Here is a 17383-nt window from a genome sequence, read left to right on the forward strand (position 1 = left end):
TAAGACCCTCTGTGGCCGCACAGGTCCATAAAAATGAGATGAGATACATTTAAAAAACGGAAAATCAAAGCACACACAGCATATAAAAAATAAGAGTATTTGGCATTGGAAAGAAAAAGAGGACACGTACGGGAGTGTAACCCCTTAAAACATTGCATGGTCATTGTTTGAGAGCCACTTCAATATAAACATGACATGCAGACAGAAATAAACAGAAAACATTCAATAAGCAGAAATAATGCAAATCTGATCTGCACTGAAAAGTACCGTGAAATGTAAATAGTGATTGTCTATGGGTGAAGCTAAACATTTCACAGCAACAAAACAAACATCTCCTTTAAAAAGAAAGCAAAACACAAAGCTGATTGGATTGAAGTAAAAGCATGAAAACAATGAACGTACTGTCCCTCCATGTTGAGATATCTACATGTTGAGTCCTTATCTGACGGTTAAAGAGACCTTTCAAATACAGTGCAGAAAGACAATCAAACAAAACTAAATCCAATACCATGAAAAAAGATTCAACAGCACTTTAAAAAAGAAGATTTAAAAAAGTAAGATAACACTTTGGATAGTATAACAATGCAGTGATAAATGTATCAAACAAAAATCGTACATGTTTCCCTTTGAGATTAAGCATACAGAAGATGATTAAAAGGCACGATATAAATATGCACAGACACACAAACAAAATCACACACAAATACACATTCTTAACGGTCAAGCTGCATGTGTGTAAATCTTCTTCAGGCTCAGTATTGTTCGCTCCTAATCTCCACCCCTCCTGCTCTGACTTAAAATGAAAAATCCCTTTAAGCACAGTTAACAAGTAGTAATGTATTGCACTGTATTGCGTCCTCTGTGGGTTTCCCCCCCCCCTCAGTATGACGTAGAAGGATTGTGTGTTGTCATGTGGCAGAGTGCTGAAACTCTGGGATGTTAAATAAGCAATGATGTCAAAGTGAAACTGAAACTAGTAGTTATTTAGTTTTGTTGTTTTTAGTATTTGTTTTTGTATTCGTTTGCTTTTGTCCTTTTCTGTATTTGATTGTAAATTGAACTGTTGGTGGGACGTAGCAAGTTATTAAAGAACAACATGCTCAGGGTTATTTTTTCACACAAAATTATCGCTGCAACCAACAACTGTTTTCATTTTAACCTGCCAATTTGTGGTCATGATAAATGGGTTGGACAATTAAAATAAAAGCTCATCAACGGGGCGCCGGTTTAGCTCAGCGGTTAAATCACACGTCCCATATACAGAGGCTACGGTCCTCGATGCGGTGGCCCTGGGGCTGCGTGTCATCCCCACTCTCTCTCCCCTGTTTCCGATACTATCCACTGTCCTCTCACTCGATAATCAAGGCATAAAAAGGCCAAAAAAAAGCTCATCCCAATTTCCAAGAGCCCAAAATGACTGAAAAAAACTCTCCAAAACTCAAATATATTCATTTTAATACCAAAAAAAAGGGGACACAAATCAGGAAACCATTTCATTTGAGAAGCTGGGACCTGTACACCTTTGCCTGAAAAGTCACAAAAAGGATGATCACAATGGTTTCAAATGTTTTCAATTGTCTTCAATTGTCTTATTGTGGCATTTCCAAACAAAAATGATTAAAACAAATTATGTAGAAAAGGTTGTAAGTTGCAGCTAGAGTTGAGACTAATACATAATATGTCAGCTGAATCAAATTTAGTCTGAAAAGCTCCTAAGAGAACACGTTCAGGGATGTCTTTGGAACCACAACAATGATATTGTAGCAAATACATGACGACACAAGAGGAATAAAATATAAAGCTAGTGGCTGATTAACTATCAGTGAAAACTATAAAGACAGCGAGCAGGAATCTTTCAAATTAGACCTCTTAAGTGAACCATGATCCTCCTAACAATGTATCAGCTGAGTCAGAGGCTGACAGGTGTGAACACGGACGGATTATGAGACAATGGACACCAGGGGAAATACAACAATGCATCCAGGACCTTCATCCTGCAGGTGAACCAGCTGTCAGTTCAGAGTATTGACGCTGAACATGTGTCTACAGTGTTTAGTTCACGGTGGAGACAGAGAGGCTGTCTGTGGAAAGCTGGAATTCAGATCGCGCTACCAGGAACATTTGGGAAACAGAGCTGTGATCTGTGGAGATGTTTTGATCCAAATTCAGCACAAATTTTAACCCCACATTTTCCTGGTTAAAAAGGTGAAACACTGAAGATACAGAAAGCACGATTGAGGGTATTCAATAGTGATCTGTTAAGTCACTATCTATCGCTGAATGAGGTAACACAACGGTGACTGAGCCCATGGCCCACTGATGAAAGCCTTTGCATTTGCAGTATTACAGACTGGGTGTCTGTGGCGACATTTGCGGAAAAAAATCCCAAGCAGCGCTCAGTTAGTGACGCGTTTTCCATCAGCCAGCACCAGCAGTGGTTGGTCTGCCAGAGAGGGTAGGCGGAGTTAAGCGGCTGCTTTTCTGCTCTCTGCAAGTGTTGCGAGTAAACAGTAATCTACTATAGCTGAACAAACAAAGAAAAGATGGATGACTACAGATACAACTTCAACAATAAGTGAAAATCCAAAGAAGAAGAAACAAACTCGACGCTCAGATGAAGCAAACAGTCTGAAAAGGAAAGCGACCGTCAGCGAGAAAATCAAGAGTTACAACCGGAGCCAACCGTGGACGTCACACATGCGACACTGTCTGGATATCTGGGAAGTGTGCTCCCACGATTACCGTTCATCACCAAAAAGAATGAAACTGAGATCTTCCAGATGATATCTTTAATGGAGCTTCAGAAGCAGACGACCACACAAAGAACAACTTGATCCTTCCTTCAAATTAACCCGAATTGGAAATCCGAGAAGCACGTCACAAATCCACCTTAACAACGTATTCTAAGCAGGTTTTTAGTCTTTTGTGTGTTCGTACCAGAAAAGCGACAAAATAACGACTAAAAATTCCCACAATGCAATGCCCAAAGGAAAGGAAAACTTTAACTCATTAGTACAAAGTGAATATCTGTGTTGGTTTTTGTGTACATAAACTGTAGACGTTGAGTATTATATTGTTCATACTGTAAAGCATTGAATTTGCATGTGATGTGGATTTAGAAAACAGTTCAGGGTTGCGTTGCCTTACTCATAATACTACAGGGGCTGGAAATGCCAAAGTGAAGCGCAACTCCAATGGAAACTCCCAAATCATGCTGACATCGATCAGAGTTTGGTTAATGTTCGGTGCACCCTGCCTTTCTCACTACCTTACATATCACGGTGACATACGGCATGATTCTCAGCTGCACACGCTCACGTAGCACAGATGACACATGCAGGAAGTAAAACCAGAGAGGAACAAACAGAGAGGTCAGGGCAGCTGACTTGTGGTGAGGTCGGGTCAGGAGGGGAGGTCATGACCAAGTTAAGTTTTTAGCACATCTAGTACCTTCTGTTAAATTATCAAATGGTTACATCAGAGGGAAATTAAAGAGGAAGGGAAACATTTGATGCTGCAAAGTGATGCTTTCAAGTCTTTACACGAGGCCAAAACTACCCAGAAAGACAGAGTTGGCTTTGATATTATTCTTTGAGTCTAAAGGAGGAGAAAGCCATTAAACAATGAGCCTTTGGTTGCTTGAGTTAATAGAGAATAAAAGGTAGAGGGATTGTTTTCACTGCAGGATGATTTTGATACTTAAAGAAAAATACACGAGACAAAGGAGGAGGTCAAATAAATGGATGTCTTCCCTTTTGTGTCCGTATCAGTGCCAGTTTCAGCCAGGTTGAGGTTAGCTGCCGTAGAGGAGGGAGTGCTGGAGGAACCTTAACTCAGCCGAATGATGTATCCAGTCCGATTCTCCCATCCAGAGTCCGCCTCAGTCCTTTACCGTCACACATCACACATCAGTGAGTCTTTAGTCGTCGCCGAGGGCAGAAAGGCGTTTCTAATATAAGAGTGTGTACTGTCTGAGTCGTCTAACACAACGTCACTCAGCAAAAAACAGGACGACTAATTCCCTTTAGTGTGCGACTTTCAGCGGCGCCTCCTTTATAAGAAGTCCAGTTCCAGCGCTTGGTGCAGAGACACGAGGTCGCCGTGAGTGGAGATCCGCCAGAAAGGCATGTTGTGCTACACAGAGACACACAAGCAAAGGTGTTTTAGAAACATAGCAGTGTGTCAGAAACAAACAAACATTTGTGCTTCAAAAGGAGTCAAACCGACAGAAGCGTGAGAATCACACTTGACTTTCATTTCCTGTCACTAACTTGTATGAACAAATCTGAAACAAACCCGGTGACACACAAGTCTGGACTCTCCCTTATTATAGAAACTTTCTACCTTCAGTCTCAGAAGCCAGTCCTCACCCATCCTTACTTACTTTGGGAATCCTCACTAATCTTACTTCATCCTATCTTGTGCAAGGTTTGAGGAACCTTAATACTCAACCCAACATTACTTGTTAACTTTTATGTCCGTTACATAACAGTTAAAGCTTCTTCTCTCATCTTGCAGAGCTGAACAACTTTGCAACTGTTGGATTTTCTTCACTGAAACATACAAGTAGATCAAAAACAAGCAACTGGCACTCATATAATAAAAGACAGATGAGTTAGTTCTGCAGAGAAATTCAAATTGAAAACAACGCTAAATCAACTACAACACATCTTCAAGGTCAGCTATGAGCCTCCTCTTGAATAATACAATATTAATAATACAATACAGTGTAATACAGACCGCAAAGTCACAAAACACAGACACAATGGGAGGTTTGCAGCCTATAGAAGCACCGCACTGGACTTGGATTGCTGCAATATGCATATGCAAAGTAAGCTTAAGCAGCTGTAACTTTTAACCAAAAAACTGGTCTGTTTACTTTCTTGGCACTTCACTTTGGGTGTTTACTTCAATAATGTGTTAAACTTTTGACTTTTTAGGCTAGCATCAACTTGTAAGGCCCCTCCACTGCTGTGGAAACAAACAACAGTGACTGCAAAACATGGACATGCAAAATGTAAAGATGTTTGAACATACGACAGACTGACACACAAAACAAGAAGGGGTTGAAAGGTTTACCTGTTTTGCTGCAAACTCCTCGTCTCGACCGTCACCTATCACCACATAAGTCACCTTTTTCCCGAAGCGAGAGATGATCCTCTCAAAGCAACTCTCCTTTCCTGCTCGAAAGGAAACCACAAAGAAAATGACAATATATTTTTTTTAGCGTAGAACTCCAAAAAGCAGCATATTAACACAATCGGCCGTATATATCTTTGACATGTGCACCTATTTTTGTGGCGCTGTAGATGTTCTCGATGGGAAAGACGTCTCCCAGGCCGTAGAGCAGCACTTTGGCCAGAGCTGGAACCAGCTGAGTGGTGGTGACCAGCACGTTCATACACTTCCCCCTGTTGGTGGAACATCACACACACACGCAGAAATACAGGATTAAAGATGAGAAGAAAAAGCTTTATCTGTCAATACTTTAAGCTGTGTAAGGAAAACAGAAACTTGCAGTAAATAGATGATAGTTTAAATTAATCCTAAATTTTAAGTTTTTCTTAAGATCAATCACAGCCTAGCTTCAACTTCTATCCTTTCCAGCCTCTGTCACTTGTTCTATTCTACTATTCTGATTTCTCACAATGACAGCAGTTAAAAGACTTTTGACATTAATATGGGTTCTGTGCTCAGACCTGGACTGGATGAGCAGCAGAGACTTGAGCGCCGTGCTGAGCCACGCGTCTGTAACGTTCTCGATCTCAGACCGAAGCCGTAGAAGCAGCTCCCTCTTCATCGGACTCAACAGGCCTGAAGGAGACGACATGAAATGTGCAGAGAGAGTTTGTTTTGGCATGTTCGGCAGGTACACAACCTGAATACTGCTACAACAATAAGATGGTGTATCAAGTGTATCAAGAAGAACATGTAAATATAGCATCATTCCCATGTTATTCAATGTCTAAAGTGATGCATCTTTTGAAGGTGTTGTGGGGGAAATCGTCACCCTAAGTGAAATTGCACAGTCTGATATTTAAAATGCAAAGACACACACGTGTCGTCAAGTAAACATGCAGTAGTCTGTTTATTTTGGCCTGTGGGCTGAAGTGTGGCCATGTTTGTTTTCTTTTGCCTTTTGGATATTGGAATGTTAAACTAATTTTACTGCAAGTTCTGCGAGGTTTTTACCTACGAAAACAAGCACAACAACTGGCCATTAAAAGCATGATAAACAAAAGTCTTTTTACTTTAGCTTAAGAAGGTTTTCTCAGTAAGACTCTTGATGCCATCTCACCTCCCACGTTCCCTTTATAGCTGTTGTAGATCTCTTTTAGCCGGCGGTAGCGAAAGGCCAGCTTCCGCATCCACTCCACCCCTCCCTGGACTCCCGCCGTGGTTCCTGAAGCCCCTCCGCCACTGGGACCATTAAAGCCATCGGCCAGGAAGTTGTAGTTACTTAAGTAGGGAGGAAAAAACTTCAGTCAAGATGCTGACTTGTGTAATGTAGCCAGTTTGTGCGTGAAAAGGTTGTCATTGTAAAGTGACACAGAGCTACACAACAGCATGTGACGCACCTCAGGTCCTGTCCGTTGTCATCAGAGGCGACGTCCTCGACATGGACTTGATCACATTCCTTAGACAATAAAAACAGATATCTCACCAACAAGCTTGAAAAAGTGGACCTTTGAAACAGCCTCTAGTTCGGTACCACTTTAACCACTTGTAAACAACTGTCTTTAATAAGACTTGTAAGATCTCTAAGAATCATGATTTAGGAATTTACTGACTGAATTTAATGTTGTAGAACAAAATCTCATTCAATAAAAGTCCATGGGCAAAAAAATATTTCCTTCCATTGCTCCACCTCGCTGAATGCAAGTCACTGTACCTCCAGGTCATTGAAGAAAAGGTGAGTGTCTGCCAGCTCAAAGATCAGCTCCTCCATCTGTAGGCCCAAGTTCAGCACTGTCGCTGGGTCCTGAACAAATAAACTGAGTCAGACTTGTTCTTCTATGATCAAACTTTTTGCTAATTTTTAAAGAAACAAACCTTTCCGAACTTCTGAGCGTAGGAGCCCGTGAGCAGGGAGTGGAAAATAATAATGGTCTCATCCAGATCCCACAGGAATATGCGCTAAAAACAGCAGCAAAGGATTACATTACATTGTGCATTTAAGAAAATATATATCTACAATTAAATCCTATTAGCTTTTACACGCAGTGAGTCCTGAAATAAGTATCCACCAGGTAAGAGAGACCATTAGCTTTCCAGACAACACAGGTTTAGCTTTGTGCTAAACTTCATAATGCTGCTAAGCTAACAACAGACATGTGCAAAGATAAGCAAGCTGCTGCCTCTGTTACCTCCAGGTCTACATCAGTAGGGAGGGAGTTCTCGGACTTCTTGGCCTTCCCTTTCGCTTTTCCGACAGAGTTCCTGCGTCCAACCTCGTCCTGATCTCTGGCTCCGGCAGGGAGAGACACACCGGTGGGAAGGGCTGCGCCTGCCGGGAGGTTCTCTGGTGGGGACGCGTCTTAGTGCAAGAAAGTCTTAAATTAGTACCTGATGAATCCATTTCTTTTGTACAAAGCCAGCTAATCCACAGTAACAAATCATATAGAATTGTGAAGTGAGCGCTTAAAAACTTTAAATGAGTGGATATGAATACTTTATGCAATGACACGGTGCCAAAACAACCTACATCTAATGTTTAACAGATATCTATTAAAGTGCTAAAGTTACCTCTGGGAGGCAGTCCAGCTGACGCAGCCTGCTCCGACTTCACAGCTGAGTATCCGGCCGCTCCCACGCCGGCGCCGTGCTCCTCGCTGCTGGGCAGCCCGGCAGGCACGTAGCTGGGCGGCAGAGCGTAGTACTGAGAGAACTGACTCTGCCCCAGAGAGTTGTAGTTGCTAAATTCCTGCAGGGGATTAAAAAGAAAGACAAGAGTTGTGATCGACAGGAGATGGGTGGTGGAAGAAAAGCCACATGGGGCAGTTTGACAGACATGCAGTAATGCTCTCCACCTTCAAAACACTTCTTATAACATTCACCAAAACCAGTAAGGAGTCAAGCTTGCCCCGTAAGAAGGTTAAGATAAAAAAAACTATCCTCCAGTGGATGTTATTCTGTCAGGAAGTTTTCCCTTCTACTTAAGGCCATGTCCACACGTACATCGGTATTTTTCAAAACATATTTTTCTCTATGTTTTGGCCTTTCGTCCACACATGAACGCCGTTTCAGGTCACTGAAAATGGATCTTTTGTAAAACTCCAGCCATGCTGAAGAATAAAAACTCTGTTTCCACGGAGACGTGTAGACGGGGTAAACGCTGTTTTTGCCGCGTGACGTCAGGCTGTGCGCCCTTATCTGCTTTGTGAGGTGTCATATATGAGATGACATTCCTTGCAATACGACGGACGTGACAAAAACATTGATGCTTAACAGGACTTTTTACATGTTTACACAGATATGTGACGTTACTCGTCTACTATATTGAGGAACAAAGGCATCTGGCAATCAAAAATCAAATGTCTCAATCAAAAATCTATCCAGTCAATCACAGGGCGGACACATAGAGACAGACAACCTTTCACGCTCACACCTACGGGCAATTTAGAGACACCAATGAACCAAACAAGCATGTCTTTGGACTGTGAGAGGAAGCTGTAGTACCTGGAGGAAGCCCATGTGTGCAAGTGGAGAACATGCAAACAGAAAGGCCCCTTACGCCCAAACCAGGATTCAAACTAGGAGCCTCATAGCTGTGAACCTTATAGCACAAATACCTCTTCTTCCTTGGTATTACAAAAATCAACTGCAGAATGCATGGCAATGACCAAGCAGAGGTTTGTTCCTTATGTCTCAGAGGAACACTAACATCCTCCTTACCTGTTGGGCCACTGTGGTGGAGGTTGTGGTGGCCGCCGTCGCTGAAGGGATGCTGGAGTACACACTGGATGTTGTGAAGCTTGAGCCTGGAGACAGAAAGAGCTTCACTTAACTAGTGCCAGAGGAAACCCCAAGTATTTCCACATTGTAAGTGCCAATAAGAAGAGAGGAAAACAGAGCTTCTCCTTTATGTCTTAGTGCAGAGAGTGTGACAGCGTTATGTTGTGAGACAGAGTCAGGTCTCAGCTTGCCTTGGCTGGGGTATGAGTAGTGCAGATGGCTTGGCTGGGTTGAGGTATATGCGGTGCTGAAGCTGAGAAACCCAGGCTGGCCACCAGAGGGCGCCTCAGGCAGCCCTGTCTCTGTTTTAATGCCTGGCCACATAGCACCTGAAGATGAAAGAGAGCAATGGAAGCAGAGAATGAAGGAGGCAGCGAGAAGAGGGGGCCACTCTAAAACTGGGTAAAGTCTCAGTCATGTGGGCTTTGTGTGTAAGCAGAGATCCACAGCGCCAAAGCACAGTAAGGCCTCTTAAGCAAGTAAAAAAGGTGTGACGTTGGCTTTTAGTGAGCAGAAACTGTTAAAACAGGCTGTTAGAGAAGAAGCGGGGACTAACCGAAGGGCGGGAGGCCGTAGTTCTGGCCCGTCTGGGGGAAGGCGGAGTACACAGTGGACTGGGCCAGAGGAGAAAAGGCCACCTGGCTGGTGTATGACGTCACTGCTGGGCTGAAGGAGAGACAGAGAAGGAGAATCAGTACCTCCATCAAATATACTCACTAAGATTCATTGGAAACAGGGTGCAGGGGTTCTTAATGTAGTTTGAAACAACATACAAACACTGGGACAGCACTTCTACTTCACTTAAGATTGTTTTTGGCCTTTTATGCCTTTATTGATAGGATAGTTAGAGATAGACAGGAAACATGGGGAAGAGAGAGAGTGAGCACCTAAGCTGGTACCCTCTGCTTCACTTTTTAATACTGCCACATGGATGCTTTAGGCAAGAAGCCTTTCTTCAGCATGTATTCCGGCAGTTTCACTGTCTTTTACTGTGAAATTGCCACACTCTGTAGAAGGCCGTCTTGCCCACATGTCCATGTGGTAGAATCAAAAACTGACATGAGAGTGCTGTCCTAGTTAATTTTCTTTTAAAGGCACATTGACAGGTGCATACAGGAACACTGTTAGGGATCAAGGCTAAGTTTGTGCTGACAACAGAACATGTCCTGAACACCAGAGTACTTCATTAGGGATGCATGATATTGGATTTCTTGCCGATATTTTCCAACCCACTTTGCCGATTTCCATACCAATATATTAGGCACATGTTTTTTTCCAACTAAGTGCAGCAGACATCAAATCTCCCCTGTAGTGGAACTGATATCATGCCAACTCTTATGGTAGTGGCCCACTGGCAGATTCTAGTGATGGGCATTTAAATTTGTGGTGTTGAAGGAATGAGATTTGGCCTCTCCTCGCATGACCGATGCAGAGCACAACAAGTCAGAAACTTTGAAAAAACTGCCATACCGCAGACATCTTGCACCCTTCTTCATGCTTGATGGAAGAGGGGTTGCGCAGGTAGTGTGGGCACACACTTGTGCAGTTAATATCGAAGCATTACGTCAAGCTTTTTTAGGGAATCATCGAGCATTTAGGTATAATTAAAAGGTTGCTTTATCGGCAGAAAAATTACATATCTGCCGATGCCGATATGTCATTTTCAGGCCATAATACTGATTATGTGCCGATAATATTGTGCTTCCCCATACTTAACCCCATTTTTCCTCTCATGAACATTTTTTATTTAGCCACACATCTATATCTGCTCCACTCAATATTCAGCATTGTTTAAAGCTAAGCGATAAAACAAAAGCACGTGAACAGGCGAACAAATCTGTTCAAAAGGTGACGAAGGAACAATGAATATGTGGGAAAGTCAGCCTTCTTAAGAGCTCTGTTAGAGGAACACGATACGATGTCTTGTGAAGCTAGAGTTGATTTTATACAAAGGGTCAAACAGAAACAAAACCAGTTTTAGGGACAGGACGGTAAAAGAGACATCCTAATCTCTGCTTGCACCTGCAGCTGTCTGCACCGGCACTTTTCAATGATGCATTGTATTCAGGTTGTTTTATCCTGAACAGAACACTGGGTAATTTCTCAATGTCTTTATCTCTAACAAAGATGCATGCACAGAAGAGTTTGAAACTGGACTCTGGAAGCTCTCGGGCAATCACTAAAATTGTTACTGTAATATAGCAGGTTTAAATACAGGCCTGCATGCACTTTATGCCAATACTTTAAAGTGTGCAACATTTGAATATGATAAACAATAAGATTTGCATTTGTCGCATGCAGTGTACTCACTTGCTTCCTTGATAAACCTGTTGGGTGTATTCAGACGTGGCTGTTGCATCTGTGGCTGCAAAAACAAAAGACAACATGACCTCAGTTTGACATACAAGAGCAGCTCTCTTCTTCTCGCATCTTTACTGAGCTTTGTTTCAAACTGAAGGTTTCTGTTCCTACCAGAGTGAGGGTACGAGTTCAAAGAGTCGCCGCATTCTTGGGGGGCCACCTGTCTGTCCGACTGCTCCTGATCAGCTGCAATCACACATAAATTATGTTATTATATTATCTTATGTTTAAGAAACGTTTTCGATCGGGGTAATATTTTATATTTACTTGGATCAAGTTGTGCTGTGGACAGGGCAGAGTAGGAGCTCTCCTGCTCTGATGAGCCTAACACAGCGGCTGGACTCCCATCGTCACCTAAATTACTGGAACAACATGAAGGGTTTATCATAATTATAAGATATCTGCTGCACAGCTGAGGCAACTAACAAGCCCAAGTTAAAATAACATTTAGCCTGTGCTGTGTAACCAGCAATTCAGAAGACATTAGAAATATATCCAAAATCAATACAAACCTCTGCTCTTTCTCCAGGCCACCGTCTACCTTTGCTTTCTTTGCCTGCAAATGCATAAAAAAAGAGAGTTCAAGAAAAGTTTCTCTCTGGTGCTGCTGCTGCTTTACGACTTTGAGATGAGTCTTTTCTTTTCTCAATACAGTGCTACATTCCTTCCCACAGTGAGTGTTTCCTGAAGCAGGTGGCATATACGTTCGATCCGGCTTTGATCCTTCATCATAAAATCAACTGAAAAGAACTACAACTGAAACCAGCAGCATCATCCTGAAGCCTAAACGACACTTTAACTGTTGATGCTGCTACAGCTTGAAGTAAAATCTAATTTAACAAATATTCAGTACAACAGAAAACGATCTACTTAATCTAATTTGTAAATGCATTTATTATGCATACACCCCTCTATTCTCAGTGTTGGCGTCATCATGGGTAGACTCACCGGCAGCTCAGGCAGCTCCTGCGAGTCATCCATCTCTGCAGCGGAGCGAGCCGACATGTCTGCACACACAGCCTACTCTCTGCACCTGGAGAGCGTGTCCGGACCCTGCTTCACCCAAACGCAGGGGCAAAAACACACAAGCGCAGAATTAATGGCTGGTGATGAAGCCTTATGTAGTTTTCTGATGCCTGCCTCTCCCCTCCCCTTGTCCCACAAACACTAATCGATCCATCCCTCTTCTGCCACTATCGCGGGGGGGATCAGCAGGGAGGTGGCGGCGATGGAGGAAGTGGGGCGCCCGGGTCTAATCTCCCGCACGAGACACTCAGGTGAGGCACGTGTGGTTCTGACGTTTCCCAATCTCCCCCTACATGCTTGTGTTTACTGTGGGATTAAGGAAGCGTGCCATCTTACATGTGACCTAACCTTCATTCAACGAAAACATATTCTCCAGGAGCATTAGGTGCTCAGGTGCAAGCTGTCGTATCAATAGATGCCCCGAGGGGATAAGATCTAACCTCATTTTGTCCGCTGCTCGCTCAACTGGCCTTTCCCCCCGCGGCGGGAGAGGTGGAACGTTTATCTAACTGACATAATTCAGACACAGAAAGAGAAAAAAGGTCAGACGGCAAATTTCAAAAGCGCATGAAAGTGTTAGGCTGCTGTTAATTGCGCACGTTCTGAATCAAAAGCGTGACACCTGACTTGGACGGGCCATGGAAGCATATGTCAGCTTATGCAAGATTTATGAAAGTGAACTCAAAAAAAGTGTTACATTTGAAGGAAAATAAGGCCACCGGATGGTGCAGTGCTGAGAGATCAACCCAAAAAGTACTTATACCCACAGCCTGCAGAGGCTTTAAGATCCATAACATTAAAAAAACTAAGAGCTTTTTATTGTTGCTAAATAGGGCTGCACAATTAATTAAAAAATATTATCCAAATCCCAATATGAGGATTTGAAACTCTAAATTGAAGAAGCTACAATTTTTTGATAAATGTCTAACACAACAGCTTTATAAGAAGTACTGTCGTGCTGCAGAGATGTCCTCGCTGACAAACCTCGTTTTCCAGATGTTAGAAAATACCTTGTATTGTATATGTATATGTTTCGTATAATCTTGGATCCCATAGGATATCGTCCTACTACTATATAAGCCCCTTATACACCGTCAGTTCAAGGCGGGATTATTACGCCTCTGTTATGCTTCCACTTCTATGTAAAATGCACAGAGGCCGAGGCATCCTCTGAGGCATCGGAGGTAGTAACGGAGGCGAAATGGCGTCAGTTTAACAGTGGACACAGCAGAGAGGAACAGCACGGTGTGTGTGCATTTGAAGCACGCACTATTTATTTACATCTCGTGCACGTTTTGCTTCCGCAACGTTGGAACGCTGTGTAAAAACACACACTGGGGCGGCTTTACGCCGGCGTTGCTTGGTCCAATGTCAAATGACAAAGGCTGCAGTGTGAAAAGGGCTATAGCCTCTGGGAGCAACCGCAAATTTTCAGGGCTTCCGGTGTTGCCAGCGGAAATGATAAAAAAAGATATCCAGGCCAAGACTTCCTTATCCATGCACTGCTCATTAGTCGGACTAGAAACTTCAGACACAAGAATTGAGTTGTAGGTGAGAGGCGAGTGTTAGCTGCACTCATATGCAGATATCTGTTTAGAGACTCATTTAAATGTAAATATTCTTCAGACCATAGACAAATAGGTTTCAGGGACTGCTTTTAGACCAATGTGTTACGTCTCTTTTGCCCTCCACTCGAACACTTTTCCTACAATCAAAGACCCACTGAACGCAAGTGAACACTGCTTGGGCTGCAAAAGGAAAACAGCTTTCGACAACAAAATCTGGTCCCTTATCTAGTTTCTGCATTCATATATCCGAGGGTGATTTTAATTGTGTTTTCAGGCAAACTCAAAATTGTGAAGCAAAACGGATCCTTTTAGCTTCTCATTAATCATTCTGAATATCCGTCAAAAGTGGCAATTAAATATTTTCCTTTATCAAACCGGATTCTCGTTTACCCTGCTGCTGCAGCTGCTTATCTCTGGCTGATTTTTGTGACAGACTAGAACTCATCAAAGCCGTCGTCCCTCCAGCTGTCCTTACCAGTAACAGAGCCGCTCACAGTTAACTCTGCCAGCATCTCAGCAACACTCGGGTTCAATCGCGCTACGTTAGGAACATTATCACCCTGATACTGGATCCTTCAGGAGTCTCGGCTTCCAGTGATTGCTGTCTTTTACCACAGGGGGAGTATCAAGTCAAATGGACCTTGGACCAAATCAGATCAGCAAAATAAACATGAAGAATTGCCATGGACTGATACTTAAAATATATTCTCACGTGTTTGACAAAAATCTGTTTTGTATCTTCCAAAAAAACTCCCTAAAATGTTTCCTGGAAAAAAAATAAGATGGTAAAGACGATAAGAAAATATTTAGACAATATTTGAGGCATTTGTGTGTTGAAGGAGATGGTGATCATTCTCTTCTAGGAACTGCAGATGTTAAAGACAGAAATAGTGAATGTGACCCAATTCCACCAAGCTTAATGGTAAATAACTTTCCTCTACATGTTTGTAGAATTTGTTGCTTGTCTGCAAAGTAATCTCACATTTTAGCAACGTAAGCAGACTTTATGTTCAATATTCAAAAGACTCTCAGTCAATTAAAAGAACCAAATGATCATTGCATTTATTTTCCATCTTATTGATACTGAATTCAATTCTTCCAAGCCCACCGTGGGCTGGGCAATATGACGGTAGCCCATGAAAATGTATATCGTATGTGCTTTTCTATGACTCTATCGTTACGTGACAAAACGAGCAGCTGAACTGCTTTACGTCAATTTTTATGTCAGTTTTACAACACTTTACGTTTTAATCCTTGGATGTGGAAGTGAACATTACACGGACATTAACATGCAGAAAAGGACGGAAATTATTTGTTAAATGATCAGAAAACATGATATATCCTGATATAGATTGTTATCGAGATATGAAAAATCCTATGATGTAGGATTTTGGCCATATCGCCCAGCCCTAAGCCCACCGTATTCTTCTTCCTTTGTGGGGTGTTATTTGACAAACTGGGATCTGTAAAATAAAGCTTTACTAAAAGGTCATCATGCAACTGATTTCCTTTAGTTATAAATAAAACAAAAGCTTGTTAGTTTAATTCTGTTCCCTTCTAGTAATAATGAATCAAACCTCTTTGCAGAGTAAAAATACATCTTTGATGCAGACTGATAACACTAACTGTATTCTAGTATTTTCAGTTAAGCAAACGTTTACTTTATGTTTTAGATTGACACAACTGCACCTGGCCAGTCCTCACCTTAGTGCCAACTCCTCTGTTTAAATAATACCCATGTCGTCAGTATGTTTGTCCTACACACTGCGAGTTAACTCCGTTTGGCAGAAATCCAGGTACAGCACAGCATCACCTCAAAGTAAAGTAACTATCCAGGTCATCCGCAAACGATAGCCGAATACCATTACGTTAGCAGAATCCAGCAAATAACCCAGCCGAGGATAGATTGATATGAAGGTGAAAGCTGGCATCAGACTACTTCCTGAAAAACCGTACCTCTTTACTTTTCATTTAAATAAACAGAGAGGTTTAAACATATTATGTAAATCAACATAAAGGCTATAAATAGCGGGAACTAAAAAAAACCCGTGCGACTGTTCTGAGCAATTGTAACAGTCAATTATTCAGCGGACAACCCCAGCATTTAGACGCTGCCCTGCAAGCTTAGTAACACAAACGTTAGCTGTCCAACGTTAGCAAACAGAGACGGTTAACTGGCATGCTCTGCCAACAAGTAACTGCGTCGTCCGCTGTCTGTTTAGCATACATGCTGAGTAACTTGTGTAAGGTTAACTGTGGTTGAATACTTAAGCTCACAGTATGTTCCTTACTTTGGCCCAGGCATGAAAGTTTTACTCTCCAGGACTTAGTCGGGCCCAGCAGCCGTTGGAGTAGGTATGGAAATGGCATCGTGTGAAAGCATCTCACTCTCGCTTCACCTAACTGCCGAGATAATCGCGAAACAAACATTCCTGACACGCCAAGATAGTCAAAACGAGTCTTACCATTGAAAGAGTGAAAGATAAACGCTTATATTAAAGCGTCTTCAATTTAATCCACAGTGTCAAGCTTTGTCTGTTGTTAGGGAGCACTATTTTGCAGGAAGTTGTCGTTGCTGGACCTACTGCGCATGTGCGAAATGTCCATTCACAGGAGCCTTCTGAATCTATGGCGCGACGGGAGACGACAGGTGTGGCGGTACATCAACACAGGTGAGAGGCAAGGCTTCAAACATTTGTTGTTTGAACAGATGAACCCTCTTGTTAAACGTTGTAGACTTTGACACAGGGTTTGTGGTTTATTAATTAACGTATGTCTACGTCAAACAACTTGTAGAGCATATGAGGTATAGGCCTAGTTTGTTCATTTTTGGGGGCTAGTTTTAAGCTGGCTGACTTGAGGCTAATTCGTGATTTTGACCTGTGCAAATAAATACATGCTTTTCTTTACATTTAGATGGAAGAAAACTAATGTAAAACAGACCAAACATCAGATAAAACATAAAATATCAAGTCAATAAACATAAACCCTATTAAATGTACTAATATCAATCAAAAGAGTTAAAGCTCCTGTGAGGATTTTTTCGCTGGTTATGAAACAGACTGAAATTAATTCTGATTACTCTATATGACCTTCAAAAGAAATCCAGACCATCAGTGACAAGATTGATTATTTCTATACCATAGATATTTTTAATGCCTGAAAAACCACCACTTAAAGCTCCTGTGCACAAAGCCTTACCACCACAACCAAAACCACTTAACCAAAAGTTCCTCACAGCAGCTTTAAAGATTAACTTTATTATCGGTATGACAGAGCCAAGCTAGCTGCTTCCTCCTGTATCGAGTTGTTATGCTAAGCTAACTAAATGCAGGCTGTAGCTTTATTTTCTACAGACAGAACCAATCACAATCTTCTCAATTTAGAAAGTAAACCTAAATATCTTAACCTAAAGATATTTGGACTGTTGATGCCAAACTGGGTTTAATAATTGCTGAGTTTTAGGCATATTT

General features: G+C 42.1%; 1 protein-coding gene across 1 annotated transcript; it reads right to left on the reverse strand.

The window, feature by feature from the left end:
* Window positions 1–1647: 1647 nt before the first annotated feature.
* eya3 (EYA transcriptional coactivator and phosphatase 3) lies at window positions 1648–16464 on the reverse strand. The gene is made up of 18 exons (XM_069681125.1): window positions 16376–16464; window positions 12265–12369; window positions 11829–11872; window positions 11584–11678; window positions 11428–11502; window positions 11266–11320; window positions 9512–9621; window positions 8896–8981; window positions 7747–7924; window positions 7368–7537; window positions 7054–7137; window positions 6893–6982; window positions 6579–6637; window positions 6299–6459; window positions 5700–5814; window positions 5290–5411; window positions 5080–5180; window positions 1648–4134 (listed from the first exon to the last, which is right to left on the reverse strand). The coding sequence occupies exons 2-18, from the start codon at window positions 12319–12321 to the stop codon at window positions 4054–4056; spliced, it is 1683 nt and encodes a 560-aa protein (XP_069537226.1). The 5' UTR covers window positions 12322–12369; window positions 16376–16464; the 3' UTR covers window positions 1648–4053.
* Window positions 16465–17383: the final 919 nt, after the last annotated feature.

Source organism: Semicossyphus pulcher, unplaced genomic scaffold, assembly GCF_022749685.1.
Source record: "Semicossyphus pulcher isolate SPU_LCO1_2020_fin unplaced genomic scaffold, fSemPul1.0.p SCAF_5, whole genome shotgun sequence".
In the NCBI taxonomy this organism is placed as follows: Eukaryota; Metazoa; Chordata; class Actinopteri; order Labriformes; family Labridae; genus Semicossyphus; species Semicossyphus pulcher.